Below are 20,219 nucleotides of genomic sequence, written 5' to 3' on the forward strand. Positions count from 1 at the left end.
TATTTTAAAAAATTTGCTCATCTTGCAAAACACTCTAAGACCAAGTTACTCGCAATCCAAGGGTTTTACTGTACAGAGTTTAGCCCTTTTTTGTTCATAATTGTGATGTCACAGACACTAAGTCAGGACTGATAATAGGTTCTTCCCCTTTTGTCTGGCAAACAGCCGTGTTAAGATGTTAAAACACCAAACTGAAACCTTTCACAAGGAATCGCGTCTTGCATTAACCACAATGCTTGTGGTCAGAATGCACACAAAAAAAACACACACTCTGATAATATGATGCATCGTCCTTGAACCTGATTGGTCCAGACACGATTCCTTGTAAAAGGTTTCAGTTCGGTGTTTTAACATCTGAACACAGCTGTTTTTGTTGCCAGGAAAACAGGGGAAAAAAACCTATTGTCATATTTTGGTACTTGGCAAAGGAGGTCCCATGATTGAAGTCAGAACTCATAATAAAGGTTTTTGGGTTAGATCGCGTTTATTTATAAATGTGTCGTAACCCTCCACCACCCGACACGGCCAATCAGCAAAAAAAAAGTGTCACGTTGACAAAAGACAAATAATTCACTACTTTAGCCCACTGGTGTGTTGAAGAAATGTGGATTCACTCTTCAACACACCGGTGGGCTAAAGTAGTGAATTATTTGTCTTTTGTCAACGTGACACTTTTTTTTTTGCTGATTGGCCGTGTCGGGTGGTGGAGGGTTACGACACATTTATAAATAAACGCGATCTAACCCAAAAACCTTTATTATGAATAATATTGGTCGCGAAAGCCTACGCGTTAAACTAAGTCAGAACTGCTTACATTCTGGGTTCAAGCCCTGGGTCCGGGTCTCTCTCTGCCAAACGGCTCATAATGGCCGTGCTGCAGCGCTATTCCTTCCGCCGCCGAGATCCTCAATTCCCACCGTGCATCGGGCGCAGCTGCGCGAGATTGCACAGAGGCCCTCGCGAGCACGGGAGTTTGATGGCCTCGACCCCGGTCACCGCTATCCCTCAAGGTCGCGCGCTCCTTTTGATTACAAGCTGGGGGTGGGGGGAAATCCATAAAACCTGGGATTGCTGGCAGAGAGGGAAAGGTCAGGATATCTCAGAAGGACCAGCATGGGCCATCGATTTGGAAAGCACCCACCCCCCCCCCCATGTAAAAAGTAAAAAAACGGGGCTGAGCAGCTCCGATAAATTTGAAAGCCTTTTCTTTTCAAATGTGTCTATCTTCCTATGAACAAACAGCTTCGGAATGATAAGGGGGTAGCACAACACGGGGAACCACACCTAGCTCGCGCGGAGACCTATAAACTCATGCAGAGCCCTACAAACTCACAAGCAGATCTATAGACTCATACGGGAACATATAGACTCATACGGGAACATATAGACTCACACAGAGACCGATAAACTCACGCAGAGTCCTATAAACTCACGCAGAGACCTATAAACTCATGCAGAGCCCTACAAACTCACAAGCAGATCTATAGACTCACACGGGGACATATAGACTCACACGGAGACCTATAAACTCACGCAGAGACCTATAAACTCATGCAGAGTCCTACAAACTCACAAGCAGATCTATAGACTCACACGGAGACCTACATACTCATACGGCGACTCACCTGGAGACCTACAAACTCACACAAAGACCAATAGACTCACACGGAGATCTATAGACTGATGCGGAGACCTATAGACTCATACGGAACACAGAGACCTATAGACTCACATGGAGACCTACAAACTCACATAGAGACCCATGGACTGAGTCCTATAGACTCACACGGAGACCTATAGACTCACATGGAGACCTACAAACTCACACAGAGACCTATAGACTGAGACCTATAGACTCACACGGAGACCTATAAACTCACAAGGAGATCTATAGACTCACCCGGAGACCTACAAACTCACACAGAGGCCAATAGACTCACACGGAGATCTATAGACTGATGTGGAGACTTATAGACTCATACGGAACACGTTGTGATGCCGAGTTCACGCAGAACGCGTTGTGATGCTGGATTCACACGGAGCGCGTTGTGACGCTGGATTCACACAGAGCGCGTTGTGACGCTGGATTCACACGGAGCGCGTTGTGACGCTGGATTCACACGGAGCGCGTTGTGACGCTGGATTCACACGGAGCGCGTTGTGACGCTGGATTCACACGGAGTGCGTTGTGACGCTGGATTCACACGGAGCGTGTTGTGACGCTGGATTCACACGGAGCGTGTTGTGATGCTCTGCTCAGTTGTGCTTCTCAATGTCGTTGGAGCACCGGGCCGTGATTCACACTCGCGATAACGATGACAAGTCTCGACAAAGCGATAAAAAAAAACCAAGGCAATGAGAGCAACAATAATTATCAAAGCGGAAACACCTTCCCTGAAACGTCTCCCTGTCTGGCTATTCATCTCCCTGTTCTGCCTCTGTCTGTCTGCCTGTCTCTCTCCGTCGGTCTACGCGTCCGTCTTGTCCCGTCTGCGCGCACGCGCGCCTAACGACGAACATCCGAACGCACGCCGGGAGCGAGACGAAAGCACAGGGAGGGAGAGAGAGAGAGAGAGACGGGCGTGGGTAGAGCGCGGGAGTCTTCGGTCCCATCTCGTCACGGCGTATATACCTCAGGCACTCCGAACTGCAGTCATGCCCAATTCCGGCCGCGGCAGAGGTGGCAGATGCGGCGGCGGCGGCGGCGGCGGCGGTGGCGGCAGGGCACATGGGGGGAGGCTGCCTGTCGCCCGGAGAGACATCCGTGGCGTCCCCTCCCAGGTGGAAGAGCGGGTTGTGAAAGGACAGCGGTTGTAGGCCGCCTCCCATTACGCCTGCCGCCCTCCCGGGAGTGTCCCTATACAAGCGCACGGCAACGGGGGGGGCCTTATGAATAAGATCGTCGCAATTATTTTTTTGTTTGAGCAAATCGCCGCCGCCGCCGCCACCGCCGCTGTTTTTGTTTGCATTATTATTATTATTATTAATCCGCCTGCGATATATTTGTTTTGTGTTTTCATAAAAATTACAACCAATAATTAATGCGGTCGCCGCCGCCGCCATTTTTAAATGGGCTGGCCGCCATTTTGTCAACTGGCCGCCGCCATTTTGTCAACCGCCTGTCGCCATATAATATCTCAAATTCGGCTGCCAATTTACATTTTTCTTACATGCGTTTTTCAAAATCCAAGCCACTTTTCAATCCGCTGCCATTTAGGAAATCAAACAAACAGCCAAAATCATTTCGACCCATCACGACTGTTTAAACTCACAAACGAGCCATCTTTCAATCGCCTAGCATTAACTTTCAACTCACTTCAAACCATAACCTTTCACTTTCTGCCTCCGACACTTTCCAACAAGCTCCCCCCCCCCCCCCCGGCCCATCGTGACCTTTCAACCTCATCGTGACATCCTCTTCAACCCACTGCAACTTTTGAAAATTAAATCCCGTTTTGAACTTTCAACCCTACCACGGAGCCACCCTTTGATCTCGTCACGACAGCGAAGGACCGATCGAATTTCTCCGCCGATAATAATTTCTATTTTAAAGATGCAGCCTGCGCATTTGCCACGTCATCGCCGCCTCTCTTTTTTACGGATTATATTTTTTCGCGACTCTCTCTTCGGGGCTGGTGTCCGTGCAACGGTTTGCGGTTTTCGGCAGGATGGGGGATGAGGAAGCATGCCAAGCGGGGGTTTCTAACTCCCGGTCGTTCAAACAGAGGGCAGGGAGAGTCGCTACGCACGAGAGAGTCGAATCTCTCTCCGAGTTCTGTGACGTCCGCGGAAATTAGCGACCGTTTCTCATGCCCTGCCCCCCCCGTCCCCCGTCCCCTACTCTTTCTCGGCCAAAATCGCGAGATTCAAAATAAGTTTCGGTGAAAGAAATCGAATTAAAACATTATTAACGAAAAAGTGTTCACGAATAATGAGAATAATAAAAAGAACGAGCGTGAAAAGTAAAAAAAATAACGAGAGACAAACCACGACCGGCTCGCGCGGCCGCTGCGTTGGACCGTTAACATCGCGGGACCTCGAGAGATGTCGACGGCTGTGGAAGGCCTTCATCCAGCAGTGGATAGAGTCTATGGGCAGTGTTGAGTCTATGGGCAGTGTTGAGTCTATGGGCAGTGTTGAGTCTATGGGCAGTGTTGAGTCTATGGGCAGTGTTGAGTCTATGGGCAGTGTTGAGTCTATGGGCGGTGTTGAGTCTATGGGCAGTGTTGAGTCTATGGTGCAGTGTTGAGTCTATGGGCGGTGTTGAGTCTATGGGTGGTGTTGAGTCTATGGGCGGTGTTGAGTCTATGGGCGGTGTTGAGTCTATGGGCAGTGTTGAGTCTGTGGGTAGTGTTGAGTCTATGGGTAGTGTTGAGTCTATGGTGCAGTGTTGAGTCTATGGGCAGTGTTGAGTCTATGGGTAGTGTTGAGTCTATGGGCAGTGTTGAGTCTATGGGTAGTGTTGAGTCTATGGGTAGTGTTGAGTCTATGGGCAGTGTTGAGTCTATGGGCAGTGTTGAGTCTATGGTGCAGTGTTGAGTCTATGGGCAGTGTTGAGTCTATGGGTAGTGTTGTGTCTGTGGGCAGTGTTGAGTCTGTGGGTAGTGTTGAGTCTATGGGTAGTGTTGAGTCTATGGGTAGTGTTGTGTCTGTGGGCAGTGTTGAGTCTATGGGGCAGTGTTGAGTCTATGGGCAGTGTTGAGTCTGTGGGTAGTGTTGTGTCTATGGGCAGTGTTGAGTCTATGGGCAGTTAAATTTCGATTTAAAGCTTTCGTGACTGCAAGGATTCATCTTCTTTGGTTATTTCGGTAAAGTCACGTAGAATGAGAATAAAATAATAAATTGATAAAATAAAATGACAATAATAAAATAATAAATTGATAAAATAAAATAACACAATAATATTATTGTGTTATTTTATTTTATCAATTTAATATTATTGTGTTATTTTATTTTATCAATTTATTATTTTATTCTCATTCTATGGGCAGTGTTGAGTCTATGGTTAGTGTTGAGTCTATGGGTGGTGTTTAGTCTATGGGCGGTGTTGAGTCTATGGGCAGTGTTGAGTCTATGTGCAGTGTTGAGTCTATGGTGCAGTGTTGAGTCTATGGGCGGTGTTGAGTCTATGGTGCAGTGTTGAGTCTATAATGCAGTGTTGAATCTATGGACGTTGAACTTCTTTCGCGCCGTGCGAAGCCAACCGCGCCAATCGGAGGTGCGAGGGGAAGGACAACAAACTGAACTCGACGACGCGTCAACGTATCATCGTTTCAGCTCAACTCACAGCGGGCGAGCGTTGAAGAACGGCGTCACGACTTAATTCAGCGCTTTGTGTGCCAAGCTCCTTTTGTTGTTAAAACGTCACACCGGTTGTGTTGTCTTAAAGTACAATTTTTTTTGGGTCACTTACAAACAAACGTGTTCTTTATTGTCAACACAATTCCACTACTATAATCATTCAATTTTTTTTCTTGCTCGGTTCCTTAATTAAATGTTGCCCGCGTGTCACGGGACCACCCAGTGAACACGGAACGCGGATGACAACCACTGTGCACAACACGGGGGGGGGGGGGCACTATCACAGCACCCCAACACGGACCCCCACCCCCCCACTCAACACTGCCCATAGACTCAACACTGCCCATAGACTCAACACTGCCCGTAGACTCAACACTGCCCATAGACTCAACACTGCCCATAGACTCAACACTGCCCATAGACTCAACACTGCCCATAGACTCAACACTGCACCATAGACTCAACACTACCCATAGACTCAACACTACCCATAGACTCAACACTGCCCATAGACTCAACACTGCACCAGAGACTCAACACTGCACCAGAGACTCAACACTGCACCAGAGACTCAACACTACCCATAGACTCAACACTGCCCATAGACTCAACACTGCACATAGACTCAACACTGCACCAGAGACTCAACACTGTCCATAGACTCAACACTGCCCATAGACTCAACACTGCCCATAGACTCAACACTGCCCATAGACTCAGTACTGCCCATAGACTCAACACTACCCATAGACTCAACACTGTCCATAGACTCAACACTGCACCATAGACTCAACACTGCACCAGAGACTCAACACTGCACCAGAGACTCAACACTGCACCAGAGACTCAACACTGCCCATAGATTCAACACTGACCATAGACTCAACACTGCCCATAGACTCTACACTGCCCATAGACTCAACACTGCCCATAGACTCAACACTGCCCATAGACTCAACACTGCCCATAGACTCTACACTGCCCATAGACTCTACACTGCCCATAGACTCAACACTGCCCATAGACTCAACACTGCCCATAGACTCAACACTGCCCATAGACTCAACACTGCACCAGAGACTCAACACTGCACCAGAGACTCAACACTGCACCAGAGACTCAACACTACCCATAGACTCAACACTGCCCATAGACTCAACACTGCACCATAGTCTCAACACTGCCCATAGTCTCAATACTGCACATAGACTCAACACTGCCCATAGACTCAACACTGCCCATAGACTCAACACTGCCCATAGACTCAACACTGCACCAGAGACTCAACACTGCACCAGAGACTCAACACTGCACCAGAGACTCAACACTACCCATAGACTCAACACTGCCCATAGACTCAACACTGCACCATAGTCTCAACACTGCCCATAGTCTCAACACTGCACATAGACTCAACACTGCCCATAGACTCAACACTACCCATAGACTCAACACTGCCCATAGACTCAACACTACACCATAGACTCAACACTGCACATAGACTCAACACTGCCCATAGACTCAACACTGCACATAGACTCAACACTGCCCATAGACTCTACACTGCCCATAGACTCAACACTACACATAGACTCAACACTGCCCATAGACTCTACACTGCCCATAGACTCAACACTGCCCATAGACTCAACACTGCCCATAGACTCAACACTGCCCATAGACTCAACACTGCACCAGAGACTCAACACTGCACCAGAGACTCAACACTGCACCAGAGACTCAACACTACCCATAGACTCAACACTGCCCATAGATTCAACATTGCCCATAGACTCAGCACTGCCCATAGACTCAACACTGCCCATAGACTCTACACTGCCCATAGACTCAACACTGCACCAGAGACTCAACACTGCACCAGAGACTCAACACTGCACCAGAGACTCAGCACTGCCCATAGACTCAACACTGCCCATAGACTCAACACTGCCCATAGACTCAACACTGCCCATAGACTCAACACTACCCATAGACTCAACACTGCCCATAGACTCAACACTGCCCGTAGACTCAACACTGCCCATAGACTCAACACTGCCCATAGACTCAACACTGCCCATAGACTCAACACTGCCCATAGACTCAACACTGCACCATAGACTCAACACTACCCATAGACTCAACACTGCCCATAGACTCAACACTGCCCATAGACTCAACACTGCACCAGAGACTCAACACTGCACCAGAGACTCAACACTGCACCAGAGACTCAACACTACCCATAGACTCAACACTGCCCATAGACTCAACACTGCACATAGACTCAACACTGCACCAGAGACTCAACACTGTCCATAGACTCAACACTGCCCATAGACTCAACACTGCCCATAGACTCAACACTGCCCATAGACTCAGTACTGCCCATAGACTCAACACTACCCATAGACTCAACACTGTCCATAGACTCAACACTGCACCATAGACTCAACACTGCACCAGAGACTCAACACTGCACCAGAGACTCAACACTGCACCAGAGACTCAACACTGCCCATAGATTCAACACTGACCATAGACTCAACACTGCCCATAGACTCTACACTGCCCATAGACTCAACACTGCCCATAGACTCAACACTGCCCATAGACTCAACACTGCCCATAGACTCTACACTGCCCATAGACTCTACACTGCCCATAGACTCAACACTGCCCATAGACTCAACACTGCCCATAGACTCAACACTGCCCATAGACTCAACACTGCACCAGAGACTCAACACTGCACCAGAGACTCAACACTGCACCAGAGACTCAACACTACCCATAGACTCAACACTGCCCATAGACTCAACACTGCACCATAGTCTCAACACTGCCCATAGTCTCAATACTGCACATAGACTCAACACTGCCCATAGACTCAACACTGCCCATAGACTCAACACTGCCCATAGACTCAACACTGCACCAGAGACTCAACACTGCACCAGAGACTCAACACTGCACCAGAGACTCAACACTACCCATAGACTCAACACTGCCCATAGACTCAACACTGCACCATAGTCTCAACACTGCCCATAGTCTCAACACTGCACATAGACTCAACACTGCCCATAGACTCAACACTACCCATAGACTCAACACTGCCCATAGACTCAACACTACACCATAGACTCAACACTGCACATAGACTCAACACTGCTCATAGACTCAACACTGCACATAGACTCAACACTGCCCATAGACTCTACACTGCCCATAGACTCAACACTACACATAGACTCAACACTGCCCATAGACTCAACACTACCCATAGACTCAACACTGCCCATAGACTCAACACTACACCATAGACTCAACACTGCACATAGACTCAACACTGCTCATAGACTCAACACTGCACATAGACTCAACACTGCCCATAGACTCTACACTGCCCATAGACTCAACACTACACATAGACTCAACACTGCCCATAGACTCTACACTGCCCATAGACTCAGCACTGCCCATAGACTCAACACTGCCCATAGACTCTACACTGCCCATAGACTCAACACTGCACCAGAGACTCAACACTGCACCAGAGACTCAACACTGCACCAGAGACTCAGCACTGCCCATAGACTCAACACTGCCCATAGACTCAACACTGCCCATAGACTCAACACTGCCCATAGACTCAACACTGCCCATAGACTCAACACTGCCCATAGACTCTACGCTGCCCATAGACTCAACACTGCACCAGAGATTCAACACTGCCCATAGACTCAACACTGCCCATAGACTCTACACTTGCCATTAGACTCAACAGCACAACAAAATAGCAGAACGTGTGGCATACAACCAAACGAACGAACGCACGCGCCCACACCCACGCACCCACACGCACCAACACGCACACCAACACGCACACGCGCACACACCAACACGCACACACCAACACGCACACACCCACACCCCCACACAATCACACACCAACACGCGCACCCACACACTAACACGCACACACCCACACCCACCCACCAACACGCACACACCCACACCCACCCACCAACACGCACACACCCACATGCACACATTCACACACCCACCCACACACCAACACGCACACACCCGCACGCACACACCCACACACCAACACGCACACACTCACATAGGCTTGCTCACACATGCATGCACAAAGACAAAGATCCCACCCCCCCCCCGTGTAGCCTGTAACAGACTGCTGGGGCAAGTTGCTCTTAGCGAGTAGCAGCGCCTACAAAGGCCGTCATGGCACACGAGGGGCTGCGTGGCCAGCAACCACGCCCGGCCGCCTTTGTCTCCCCGGTGGCGACGTTTACTACACACCGCACCGGGTACTCATTTGAGGCCGCGTCGACCTAGGGCAGGCCCAGGACCGATTCAGTTAGATAATCGTCACGCACGCACACACGTACGCACACACACACACGCACACACAGGCACACACACACGCACCCACACACGCACACACGCACACATACACGCACACATACACACACGCACACATACACGAACACATACACGCACACACACACACGCACACACACATACACGCACGCACACATACACGAACGCATACACACACGCACGCACACATACACGCACACACGCACGCACGCACACACGCACACACACACGCACACACACACGCACACATACACGCATACACGCACGCACACACACGCACGAACGCACACATACACGAACACATACACGCACACACACACACACACGCACACACACATACACACATACACGAACACATACACACACGCACGCACACACGCACACACACACACATACACGCACACACGCACACACACACGCACGCACACACGCACACGCACGCACGCATACACGCACACACACGCACGCACACACACACGGGGCAGAGAGAAAGTTTAAAAGGATCACCTGGTATGCTCCACGAGTGATGCGGGGACCTCCATCCTCTTGTGCTGCACCGTGTTGCTCTGTATCGATCGGGCCGGCTTTGATCTTGGCTGCGACACGGGGTACTGCTGATGCTGCTGCTGCTGCTGCTGATGGTGCTGCTGCTGCTGCTGATGCTGCTGCTGCTGATGCTGATGCTTGCCGTCGTTGATCTGCATGGTGGCGGCCGAGCCGGGAGGGAGGTGGGCGACCGCGGCCGGCCCGGAGCCTGCCGGGAGAGCGGAGAGCAGCGGCGGAGGAAGAGGAGGCGGCGGAGGAAGAGGGGACGACGAGTTGACGCCGCCGCCGCCGCCGCACGACGAGGAGGAGGAGGAGGAGTTGGGGGCGAGGGGGCGGCCCGGCGGGGAGACGGAGCGCGGGGCGGCCTCCGTGCGCGTCACAAAGAAGGCCTCGCGGTTCTCCTGCGTGGGCGACGGGAGGCGCGTGAAGCTGGGAGGTGGTGGTGGTGGGGGATGGAAGAGGGGGGAAATGCCAAGGAGAAATAAGCGAGCCGATCAGCGGTCGGAGCGAGCGGTTCCGTTTGTTTACGAAGACGTTGGGTTTCTTTTTGATTCCCACAAGCGCGCGCGCTCTCCAGCTCCGCTGCTGCTTCTTGATCGCGGCGAGGGCGACACGCGTAGGACGAAGACGATGACGGCGATGATGAGGATGATGATGATGATGCGCGTGACGAAGACGATGACAGGGATGATGATGATGATGATGATGCGCGTGACGAAGACGATGACGACACACCGCCGACAATGAGTACATCATCACACCGACGACGATGACGACGATGACGGTGACGATACGTGCGATGGAGACACACCGACCACGATGATGACGACGACGGCGATGATGACGACGGCGATGATGACGACGGCGATGATGACGACGGCGATGATGACGACGACGATGACGACGGCGATGATGACGGCGATGATGACGACGACGATGATGACAACGGCGATGATGACGACGACGACGACGATGACGACGGCGACGACGATGACGACGATGACGACGATGACGACGATGACGACGATGACGACGATGACGATACCGCCGATGAAGACAGACCGACGACAATGACGACGGTGGCAATACGCGCGATGAAGATGATACAGACAAACCGACGACGATAACGACGACGATGAAGATGATACAGACAAACCGACGACGATGATGACGACGATGACGACGACGATGATGATACAGACAAACCGACGACGATGATGACGACGATGATGACGACGATGAAGATGATACAGACAAACCGACGACGATGATGACGACGATGATGACGATGAAGATGATACAGACAAACCGACGACGACGGCGACGACGACGACGACGGGGACGACGACACGTGCGATGGAGACAATGACACGACACACCGCCCGGCTTCGACGAGATCATCGCACCGCCGCCGTACCCGAACACATCCGCCGTACCCGAACACGTCGCTGTCCTCCAAGATGCGGTGCAGGCCCGAAGCCAGACTCGTGCTGCCCAGGCCGGGCACGGCCGACACCAGCGGGGGGGGGCGGCCCCCCACCCCGGCCGTCGAAGAGTCGCCCGCCGGGACCCCCACGCGGGAGCCGGGCGAGAGGGCCGAGCTGATGTCGGACAAGATCCTCGGCAGAGGGCCCAGCTTGGCCACGGTGGTCTGGTGGGGCGAGGGGGGGGAGGGGGTGGCGGGGATTTGGCAGGCGGGGGTCACGCCAGGGGTAGTGACGGCCGTCGCTCGTCGTTACCGCGGTGATCGTCACGGTGATCGTCACGGTGATCGTCACGGTCTTCATCGTCACGGTGATCGTCACGGTGATCGTCACGGTGATCGTCGCGGTCTTCATCGTCACGGTGATCGTCACGGTGATCGTCACGGTGATCGTCGCGGTCTTCATCGTCACGGTGATCGTCACGGTGATCGTCACGGTCTTCATCGTCACGGTGATCGTCACGGTGATCGTCACGGTGATCGTCGCGGTCTTCATCGTCACGGTGATCGTCACGTTGATCGTCACGGTGATCGTCGCGGTCTTCATCGTCACGGTGATCGTCACGGTGATCGTCACGGTGATCGTCACGGTGATCATCACGGTGATCGTCACGGTCTTCATCGTCACGGTGATCGTCACGGTGATCGTCGCGGTCTTCATCGTCACCGTAGTCATCATTACCACTGTGGACATAATCGTCAATGTTCATCATCATAGTAGTCATCATCATCATCGTCATCACCGTAGCTATCATTATCACTGTGTGCACCATCATCGCCATCATCGTCATCGTCATCAACGTAGCTACCATTATTACTGTGTGCACCATCATCATCATCATCGTCATCACCGTAGCTATCGTTATCACTGTGTGCACCATCATCGCCATCGCCATCGTCATCACCGTAGCTATCATTATCACTGTGTGCACCATCATTGCCATCATCGTCATCGTCATCACCGTAGCTATCATTATCACCGTGTGTACCATCATCGCCATCGTCATTATCATCATCGTCATCACCGTAGCTATCATTATCACTGTGTGCACCATCAGCCATCACCATCACCGTCATCACCGTAGCTATCATTATCACTGTGTGCACCATCATCATCATCATCGTCATCACCGTAGCTATCATTATCACTGTGTGCACCATCATCGTAATCATCATCATCACCGTAGCTATCATTATCACTGTGTGCACCATCATCGTCATCACCGTAGCTATCATTATCACTGTGTGCACCATCATCGCCATCGTGATCATCATCGTCATCACCGTAGCTGTCATTATCACTCTGTGCACCATCATCACCATCATCATCATCGTCATCACCGTAGCTACCATTATTACTATGTGCACCATCATTGCCACCATCATTGCCATCGTCATCGTCATCACCGTAGCTACCATTATCACTGTGTGCACCATCATCGCCATGGTCATCATCATCGTCATCACTGTTGCCATCATTATCACTGTGTGCACCATCGTTATCATCGTCATCGTCAGTCATCACCGTAGCTATTATTATTACTCTGTGCACCATCATCGTCATCATCATCGTCATCACCGTAGCTATCATTATCACAGTGTGCACCATCATCACCATCGTCATCACCGTAGCCATCATTATCACTGTGTGCACCGTCATGGCCATCGTCATCATCGCCATCGTCATCACCGTAGCCATCATTATCACTGTGGACACATCGCCATCGTCAACATCGTCATCGCCTTCGGCCACAATCGTTAACGTCGAATGACTAAAATCGGGAAAAATCCAAAACCGCGGCAGCCACAGGCACTCTGAACGCGCTTCTAAACGTGACGGGAGGAGCAACCCGGAGTAGAGGGGGGGGGGGGGGGTGTGGTGGGGTCCCGGGATGTAACCCCCGGGGATGGACCTCCCGTGACCACACCGGGCGGGCGAGGGGGTTGCTAACGGCGCCCCCAACCTTGTCTCCCTGCGCCACCACGTCGGACAGCAGAGTGTGCAGGGTGGACATCTCGAGGCCGAGGTCGATGTAGCCCTCATAGCTCTCCGCGTTGGGGCCAGCCTCCGCGTTGGACATCTCCGCCAGGTAGCGCTTCATGTTCACCCACTCCTGCTCCAAGAAGTCGTTCATGAACGCCATGTAGTCCTCCTTGTTGCCGAACCTTGGGGGGGTGGGAGGGAGGGGGGGGGGGGGCGCGTGGCACAGGTGTCCCTCGTGAAAGGCGTCACGGATAATTGTCGCTTGCGGCAGATCGTTCCGATTGTCCGGCGTCCGGCATTATCCGGGGGCGGTGGTGGGGGTGGGGGGGGTGGGGGTGGGGGGGGGCGATTCCGGCGAAGCTCCATCACAGACGGTGACGGGGGGTCGGGTTCGGACTCCTAATGACTGCTTCCCAATCCTACACCCACCGGTCACCTCACCTCCCATCACCGCTCCCCCCCCCCCCCCCGCCCATGACCGCAAGCCCCCCACATCACCGCTTCCCCTCCCCCCGCCACCCACATCACCGCCCCCCTCCCCACATCACCGCCCCCCCCATCACCGACCGCCCATCACCGTACCCCCCCCATCACCTTCCCCCCACATCACCGTCCCCCCCCACTCCCCATCATCATCATTCCTTGCCAAAGTTTTTCTCACTCGACATTTGAACGTCTCTCAACGCAACTCCTCCTCCTGCATTATTGCCAGAGAAGCGTGGGGGGTGGGTGGGTGGGTGGGGGGTGGGGGCGTGGGGTACAAACCTCCTCCTATAATTATTTTTCACATCATCCACAACACATTTCCCCCTCTCTCTCCCTCTCTCTCTCTCTCTTCTCTCTCCCCACGCACGCACGCTCGCGCGTGCCGTACCGTGTGAAGTTGGCCAGGTTCTGGATGACCTTGGCGATGAGCGTGAGCGTGCGCGCCGTGCGATCGTCCGGATACTCCTGCGTCAGGCCGAAGAGGCTCGGGGACATGATGGCCGGGCAGAGGAAGCGCAGGAACAGCGAGGCCACGATGAGACGCTCGCTGATGGCCGGGCGGCCGCGGGCCGCGCACCGCTGCCGCCAGGCGGCGAACACCTCCCGGAGCTCGCGCGGGAACACGCTACGGTCACGCGTGTCGGGGCGTGTCGGGGCGGGGCCGGGGCGGGCAACAAGCACAAAATCAGAGGTCGGGGGAAAAAAAAATAGACGGTCGCGATCTACTGCCACCGTCAGGATCTCCCCCTCCCTCCCCCCGTTGCTGTCGTTGCGTTTTCCCGAAGGCCGTCGGGGCGAGCGAGCGAACGGGCGAGCGGGCGGGCGAGCGGGCGGGCGGGCGAGCGAGCGAACGGGGCGAGCGAACGGGGCGAGCGGGCGGCAGCGCCGACGGAGGGCGGACCAGACCCCCCGGGCCAAGCCGTTCGTCTCCCCGGTCGGCGGTGTTCACCACACGACGCGCCCTGCCCATGCTAAATCGCTTGGGGGTCGAGTCGACCTTGGGCACGCACAGACCCGGCGGGGGGGAGAGGCAGCTCTGGGCCCTCTCGGCCTGTGGTTCCCCATTGGCCAACTCGCACCGTGTCAAACCCACGCGGCTGACCCCGTAATTCATGCACAGGGGAAGGCTTTCAGGTGCATACGGCGTACAGTCGTTTCGATGCGGGCAAACAAATACGTATATTTGTCTGTTTGTTGTGTGCGTTCTCCCTTGTGATGGGACTTTGGAGGATGAACGCTGAGATTTAGAAGGGGCACGGGGGGGTGATAAATAAGGTCTGAATTGGTCTGTAATAAGGTAGGGCACTGATAAGGGGTTGACAGGTTTGGAGACCCACAGAGACACACACAGAGACCCACAGAGACACACACAGAGACACACACAGAGACACACACAGAGACCTACAGACCCACACAGAGACCCACACAGAGACACAAACAGAGACCCACACAGAGACCCACACAGAGACCCACACAGAGACCCACAGAGACCCACAGAGACACACACAGAGACCCACACAGAGACCCACACAGAGACACACACAGAGACACACACAGAGACACACACAGAGACACACAAAGACACACACAGAGACACACAGAGACCCACACAGAGAGACACACAGAGACACACACAGAGACCAACACAGAGACCCACAGAGACCCACACAGAGACCCACACAGAGACCCACACAGAGACCCACACAGAGACCCACACAGAGACCCACACAGAGACCCACACAGACACACAGAGACCCACACAGAGACCCACAGAGAGACCCACACAGAGACCCACACAGAGACACACACAGACCCACACAGAGACCCACACAGAGACACAAACAGAGACACACACAGAGACACACACAGAGACCCACACAGAGACCCACACAGAGACCCACTCAGAGACACACACAGAGACACACACAGAGACACACACAGAGACACACACAGAGACCCACACAGAGACCCACAGAGACCCACACAGAGACACAGAAACACACAGAGACCCACACAGAGACCCACACAGAGACCCACACAGAGACCCACACAGAGACCCACAGAGACCCACACAGAGACACACACAGAGACACACACAGAGACCCACACAGAGACCCACACAGAGACCCACACAGAGACACACAGAGACACACAGAGACACAAAGAGACCCACACAGAGACCCACACAGAGACCCACACAGATGGATATCTGTCAGCCCATATGGTCTAATCCGTATTCTTGTACAGGGAAATTTCGTTTTCGGGTCGATATGGCGTACAGACGTTTCAATACGGCACTGATAAGGGGTTGACAGGAGTGGTGGTGGTGGTGGCGACGTTGATGGTCTTGGTGGTGGCGACGTTGATGGTCTTGGTGGTGGCGACGTTGATGGTCTTGGTGGTGGCGACGTTGATGGTCTTGGTGGTGGCGATGTTGCGGTGTAACGAACCGGCCGAGCCATCATTCCACGCCGAAAGTCGTCCCCGAAGCCGGCACGCTCCGTTAACGAGGAGTCGCTAATTGCCCTCCAGCTCGCTCGCTGCGAGGCTCATTAAGCAATATCTCCGGAGTTTCACCCCCCCACCCCCACATCGGTGCTGACACGGATATTATTTACGGTGAGCTAGGGGTTCTCGTTTTTTCCCCTTTAATTTTTTTACATCCCATATCCCCAACCCCTCCTCCTACCATTTATATTCGTGCGCGTAACGGTTAGGGCCCCGGACGTGCGCGTGTGTGTGTGTGTGTTCACGTGTAACGGTCAGCACGCCGGACGCACGTGTGTGTGTGTGTTCACGTGTAACGGTCAGCACCCCGGACGCACGTGTGTGTGTGTGTGTTCACGTGTAACGGTCAGCATGCCGGACGCACGTGTGTGTGTGTGTTCACGTGTAACGGTCAGCACACCGGACACGTGTGTGTGTGTGTGTTCACGCGTAACGGTCAGCACACCGGACACGTGTGTGTGTGTGTGTTCACGTGTAACGGTCAGCACGCCGGACACGTGTGTGTGTGTGTGTGTTCACATGTAACGGTTAGCGCCCTGGATGCGTGTGTGTGTGTGTGTGTTCACGTGTAACGGTCAGCACGCCGGACACGTGTGTGTGTGTGTGTTCACATGTAACGGTTAGCGCCCCGGATGCATGTGTGTGTGTGTGTTCACGTGTAACGGTCAGCACGCCGGACACGTGTGTGTGTGTTCACGTGTAACGGTCAGCACGCCGGACACGTGTGTGTGTGTGTTCACATGTAACGGTTAGCGCCCCGGACGCGCGCGTGTGTGTGTGTGTGTGTTCACGCGTAACGGTCAGCACGCCGGACACGTGTGTGTGTGTGTGTGTTCACGTGTAACGGTTAGCGCCCCGGACACGTGTGTGTGTGTGTTCACGTGTAACGGTTAGCACACCGGACACGTGTGTGTGTGTGTTCACGTGTAAAGGTTAGCACCCCGGACGCACGTGTGTGTGTGTGTGTGTTCACGTGTAACGGTTAGCGCACCAGACACGTGTGTGTGTGTGTTCACGTGTAACGGTTAGCACCCCGGACGCACGTGTGTGTGTGTGTGTGTTCACGTGTAACGGTTAGCGCACCAGACACGTGTGTGTGTGTGTTCACGTGTAACGGTCAGCGCCCCGGACGCGCGCATGTGCGCGCATCCGGCGCACCGCGCGTGCAATAAAGCCCTCGGCCTTGCCTAAACCACCAACTCGAGAGGTGTAACAACAACGAGCACGTGCCGTGCTGCTCAACAAGCAGCCGGGGGGGGGCCCGGCCACAGACGGGCCTTCCCGCGAACGCCAACATTGCGCGCCTAAACCATCGACTCGAACGGACCGAGCGCACGCACGCACGCACCAGTAGGAGTTGATGATCTTGCAGAAGGCTAGCTCGCAGCACATGCGCAGGTTCTCCTGGTTGGGCTGCAGGTCGGCGGCCGGGCACCGGCTGGGATCCACCTCGCAGTTCTCGTCCGACTCGTACAGCGCCTTGATGAACTCACCTGCAGCGGCGGCAGCAGCGGTATTAGCAGCAGCGGCAGCAGCAGCAGTAGTAGAAGTGGCAGGAGCAGCAGCAGCAGCAGGAGCGGTAGAAGCAGCAGCAGCAGCAGGAGCAGCAGCAGCAGGAGCAGCAGAAGCAGCAGAAACAGCAGCAGCAGCAGAAGCAGCAGCAGCAGGAGCAGCAGTAGCAGCAGGAGCAGCAGCAGCAGCAAGAGCAACAGCAGTAGTAGTAGCAACAGTAGCAGCAACAGCAGCAGGAGCAGCAGCAGCAGCAGGAACAGCACAAGCAGAAGCAGCAGCAGGAGCAGCAGCAGCAGTAGCAGCAGCAGTAGCAGCAGCAGTAGCAGAAGTAGCAGTAGTAGCAGCAGTAGTAGTGGCAGCAGTGGTAGTAGCAGCAGTAGTAGTAGCAGTAGTAGCAACAGTAGCAGCAGCAGCAGTAGGAGCAGCAGCAGCAGTAGCAGCAGCAGGAGCAACAGTAGGAGCAGCAGCAGCAGGAGCAACAGTAGCAGCAGCAGTAGGAGCAGCAAGAGCAGCAGCAGCAACAGAAGCAGCAGCAGGAGCAACAGTAGGAGCAGCAGCAGCAGCAGGAGCAACAGTAGCAGCAGCAGTAGGAGCAGCAAGAGCAGCAGCAGCAACAGAAGCAGCAGCAGGAGCAACAGTAGGAGCAGCAGCAGCAGCAGGAGCAACAGTAGCAGCAGCAGTAGGAGCAGCAGCAGTAGCAGCAGCAGCAGCGCCAGCGGCGACCGACAGAGATCACACGGCTTGGGGCTTGGCGAGGCGTGAGACAAGTTCAACTCAAGAGCCCGGGGGGGCGAGGTACGAGCGACCAGGATGGGCGAGAGCACGCGCACCAGAAGCCCAAGGTGAGAGGTGGCACAGCGGGCAGACGAAGGAGCGAGAGAGAGAGAGAGGCGGGGGGGGTGAAGACTGGCGGTGGAGGAAATCACAAGGGATGAGACGGCAGAGGAGAAGGGGCCGTGGGGGCGAGGCTCGGTCACGTGGGGCGAGGCTCGGTCACGTGGGGCGAGGCTCGGTCACGTGGGGCGAGGCTCGGTCACGTGGGGCGAGGCTCGGTCACGTGGGGCGAGGCTCGGTCACGTGGGGCGAGGCTCGGTCACGTGGGGCGAGGCTCGGTCACGTGGGGCGAGGCTCGGTCACGTGGGGCGAGGCTCGGTCACGTGGGGCGAGGCTCGGTCACGTGGGGCGAGGCTCGGTCACGTGGGGCGAGGCTCGGTCACGTAGGGAGAGGCTCGGTCACGTGGGGAGAGGCTCGGTCACGTGGGGAGAGGCTCGGTCACGTGGGGCGAGGCTCGGTCACGTGGGGCGAGGCTCGGTCACGTGGGGCGAGGCTCGGTCACGTGGGGCGAGGCTCGGTCACGTGGGGCGAGGCTCGGTCACGTGGGGCGAGGCTCGGTCACGTGGGGCAAGGCTCGGTCACGTGGGGCGAGGCTCGGTCACGTGGGGCGAGGCTCGGTCACGTGGGGCGAGGCTCGGTCACGTGGGGAGAGGCTCGGTCACGTGGGGCGAGGCTCGGTCACGTGGGGCGAGGCTCGGTCACGTGGGGCGAGGCTCGGTCACGTGGGGAGAGGCTCGGTCACGTGGGGCGAGGCTCGGTCACGTGGGGCGAGGCTCGGTCACGTGGGGAGAGGCTCGGTCACGTGGGGCGAGGCTCGGTCACGTGGGGCGAGGCTCGGTCACGTGGGGCGAGGCTCGGTCACGTGGGGCGAGGCTCGGTCACGTGGGGCGAGGCTCGGTCACGTGGGGAGAGGCTCGGTCACGTGGGGAGAGGCTCGGTCACGTGGGGAGAGGCTCGGTCACGTGGGGCGAGGCTCGGTCACGTGGGGGGCGACAATGGGAACGCGACGATGCGGGGCCGCCAGAAGGCGTTGACGCACGTGGGCGGGAAAGAGATCAGGGGCCATCCATTGAGTACGTACGCATGGAGGGGGGGGGGGGGGGGTAGCGGGGTTAACCCAAACGCGTACGCTTGCGTATGGGGGGGGGGTCTAC

General features: G+C 54.7%; 1 protein-coding gene across 2 annotated transcripts in view; it reads right to left on the bottom strand.

The window, feature by feature from the left end:
- LOC116955454 (disabled homolog 2-interacting protein) overlaps window positions 1-20,219 on the bottom strand; it is a 76,087-nt gene that overhangs the window by 19,300 nt on the left and 36,568 nt on the right. The window contains exons 7-12 of one of the 2 annotated variants that reach the window (XM_076053027.1): window positions 18,067-18,211; window positions 14,599-14,835; window positions 13,705-13,906; window positions 11,694-11,908; window positions 10,219-10,686; window positions 2,633-2,857 (exon numbers count right to left, since the gene is read on the bottom strand). In XM_076053027.1, coding sequence (XP_075909142.1) covers window positions 2,633-2,857; window positions 10,219-10,686; window positions 11,694-11,908; window positions 13,705-13,906; window positions 14,599-14,835; window positions 18,067-18,211 — 1,492 coding nt within the window. The remainder of the gene's footprint in view (window positions 1-2,632; window positions 2,858-10,218; window positions 10,687-11,693; window positions 11,909-13,704; window positions 13,907-14,598; window positions 14,836-18,066; window positions 18,212-20,219) is intronic. The other variant, XM_076053028.1, reaches the window with a different exon arrangement.

Source organism: Petromyzon marinus, chromosome 59 (genome assembly GCF_048934315.1).
Source record: "Petromyzon marinus isolate PM22_M1 ecotype Great Lakes invasive population chromosome 59, UKy_Petmar_22M1.pri1.0, whole genome shotgun sequence".
In the NCBI taxonomy this organism is placed as follows: domain Eukaryota; kingdom Metazoa; phylum Chordata; class Hyperoartia; order Petromyzontiformes; family Petromyzontidae; genus Petromyzon; species Petromyzon marinus.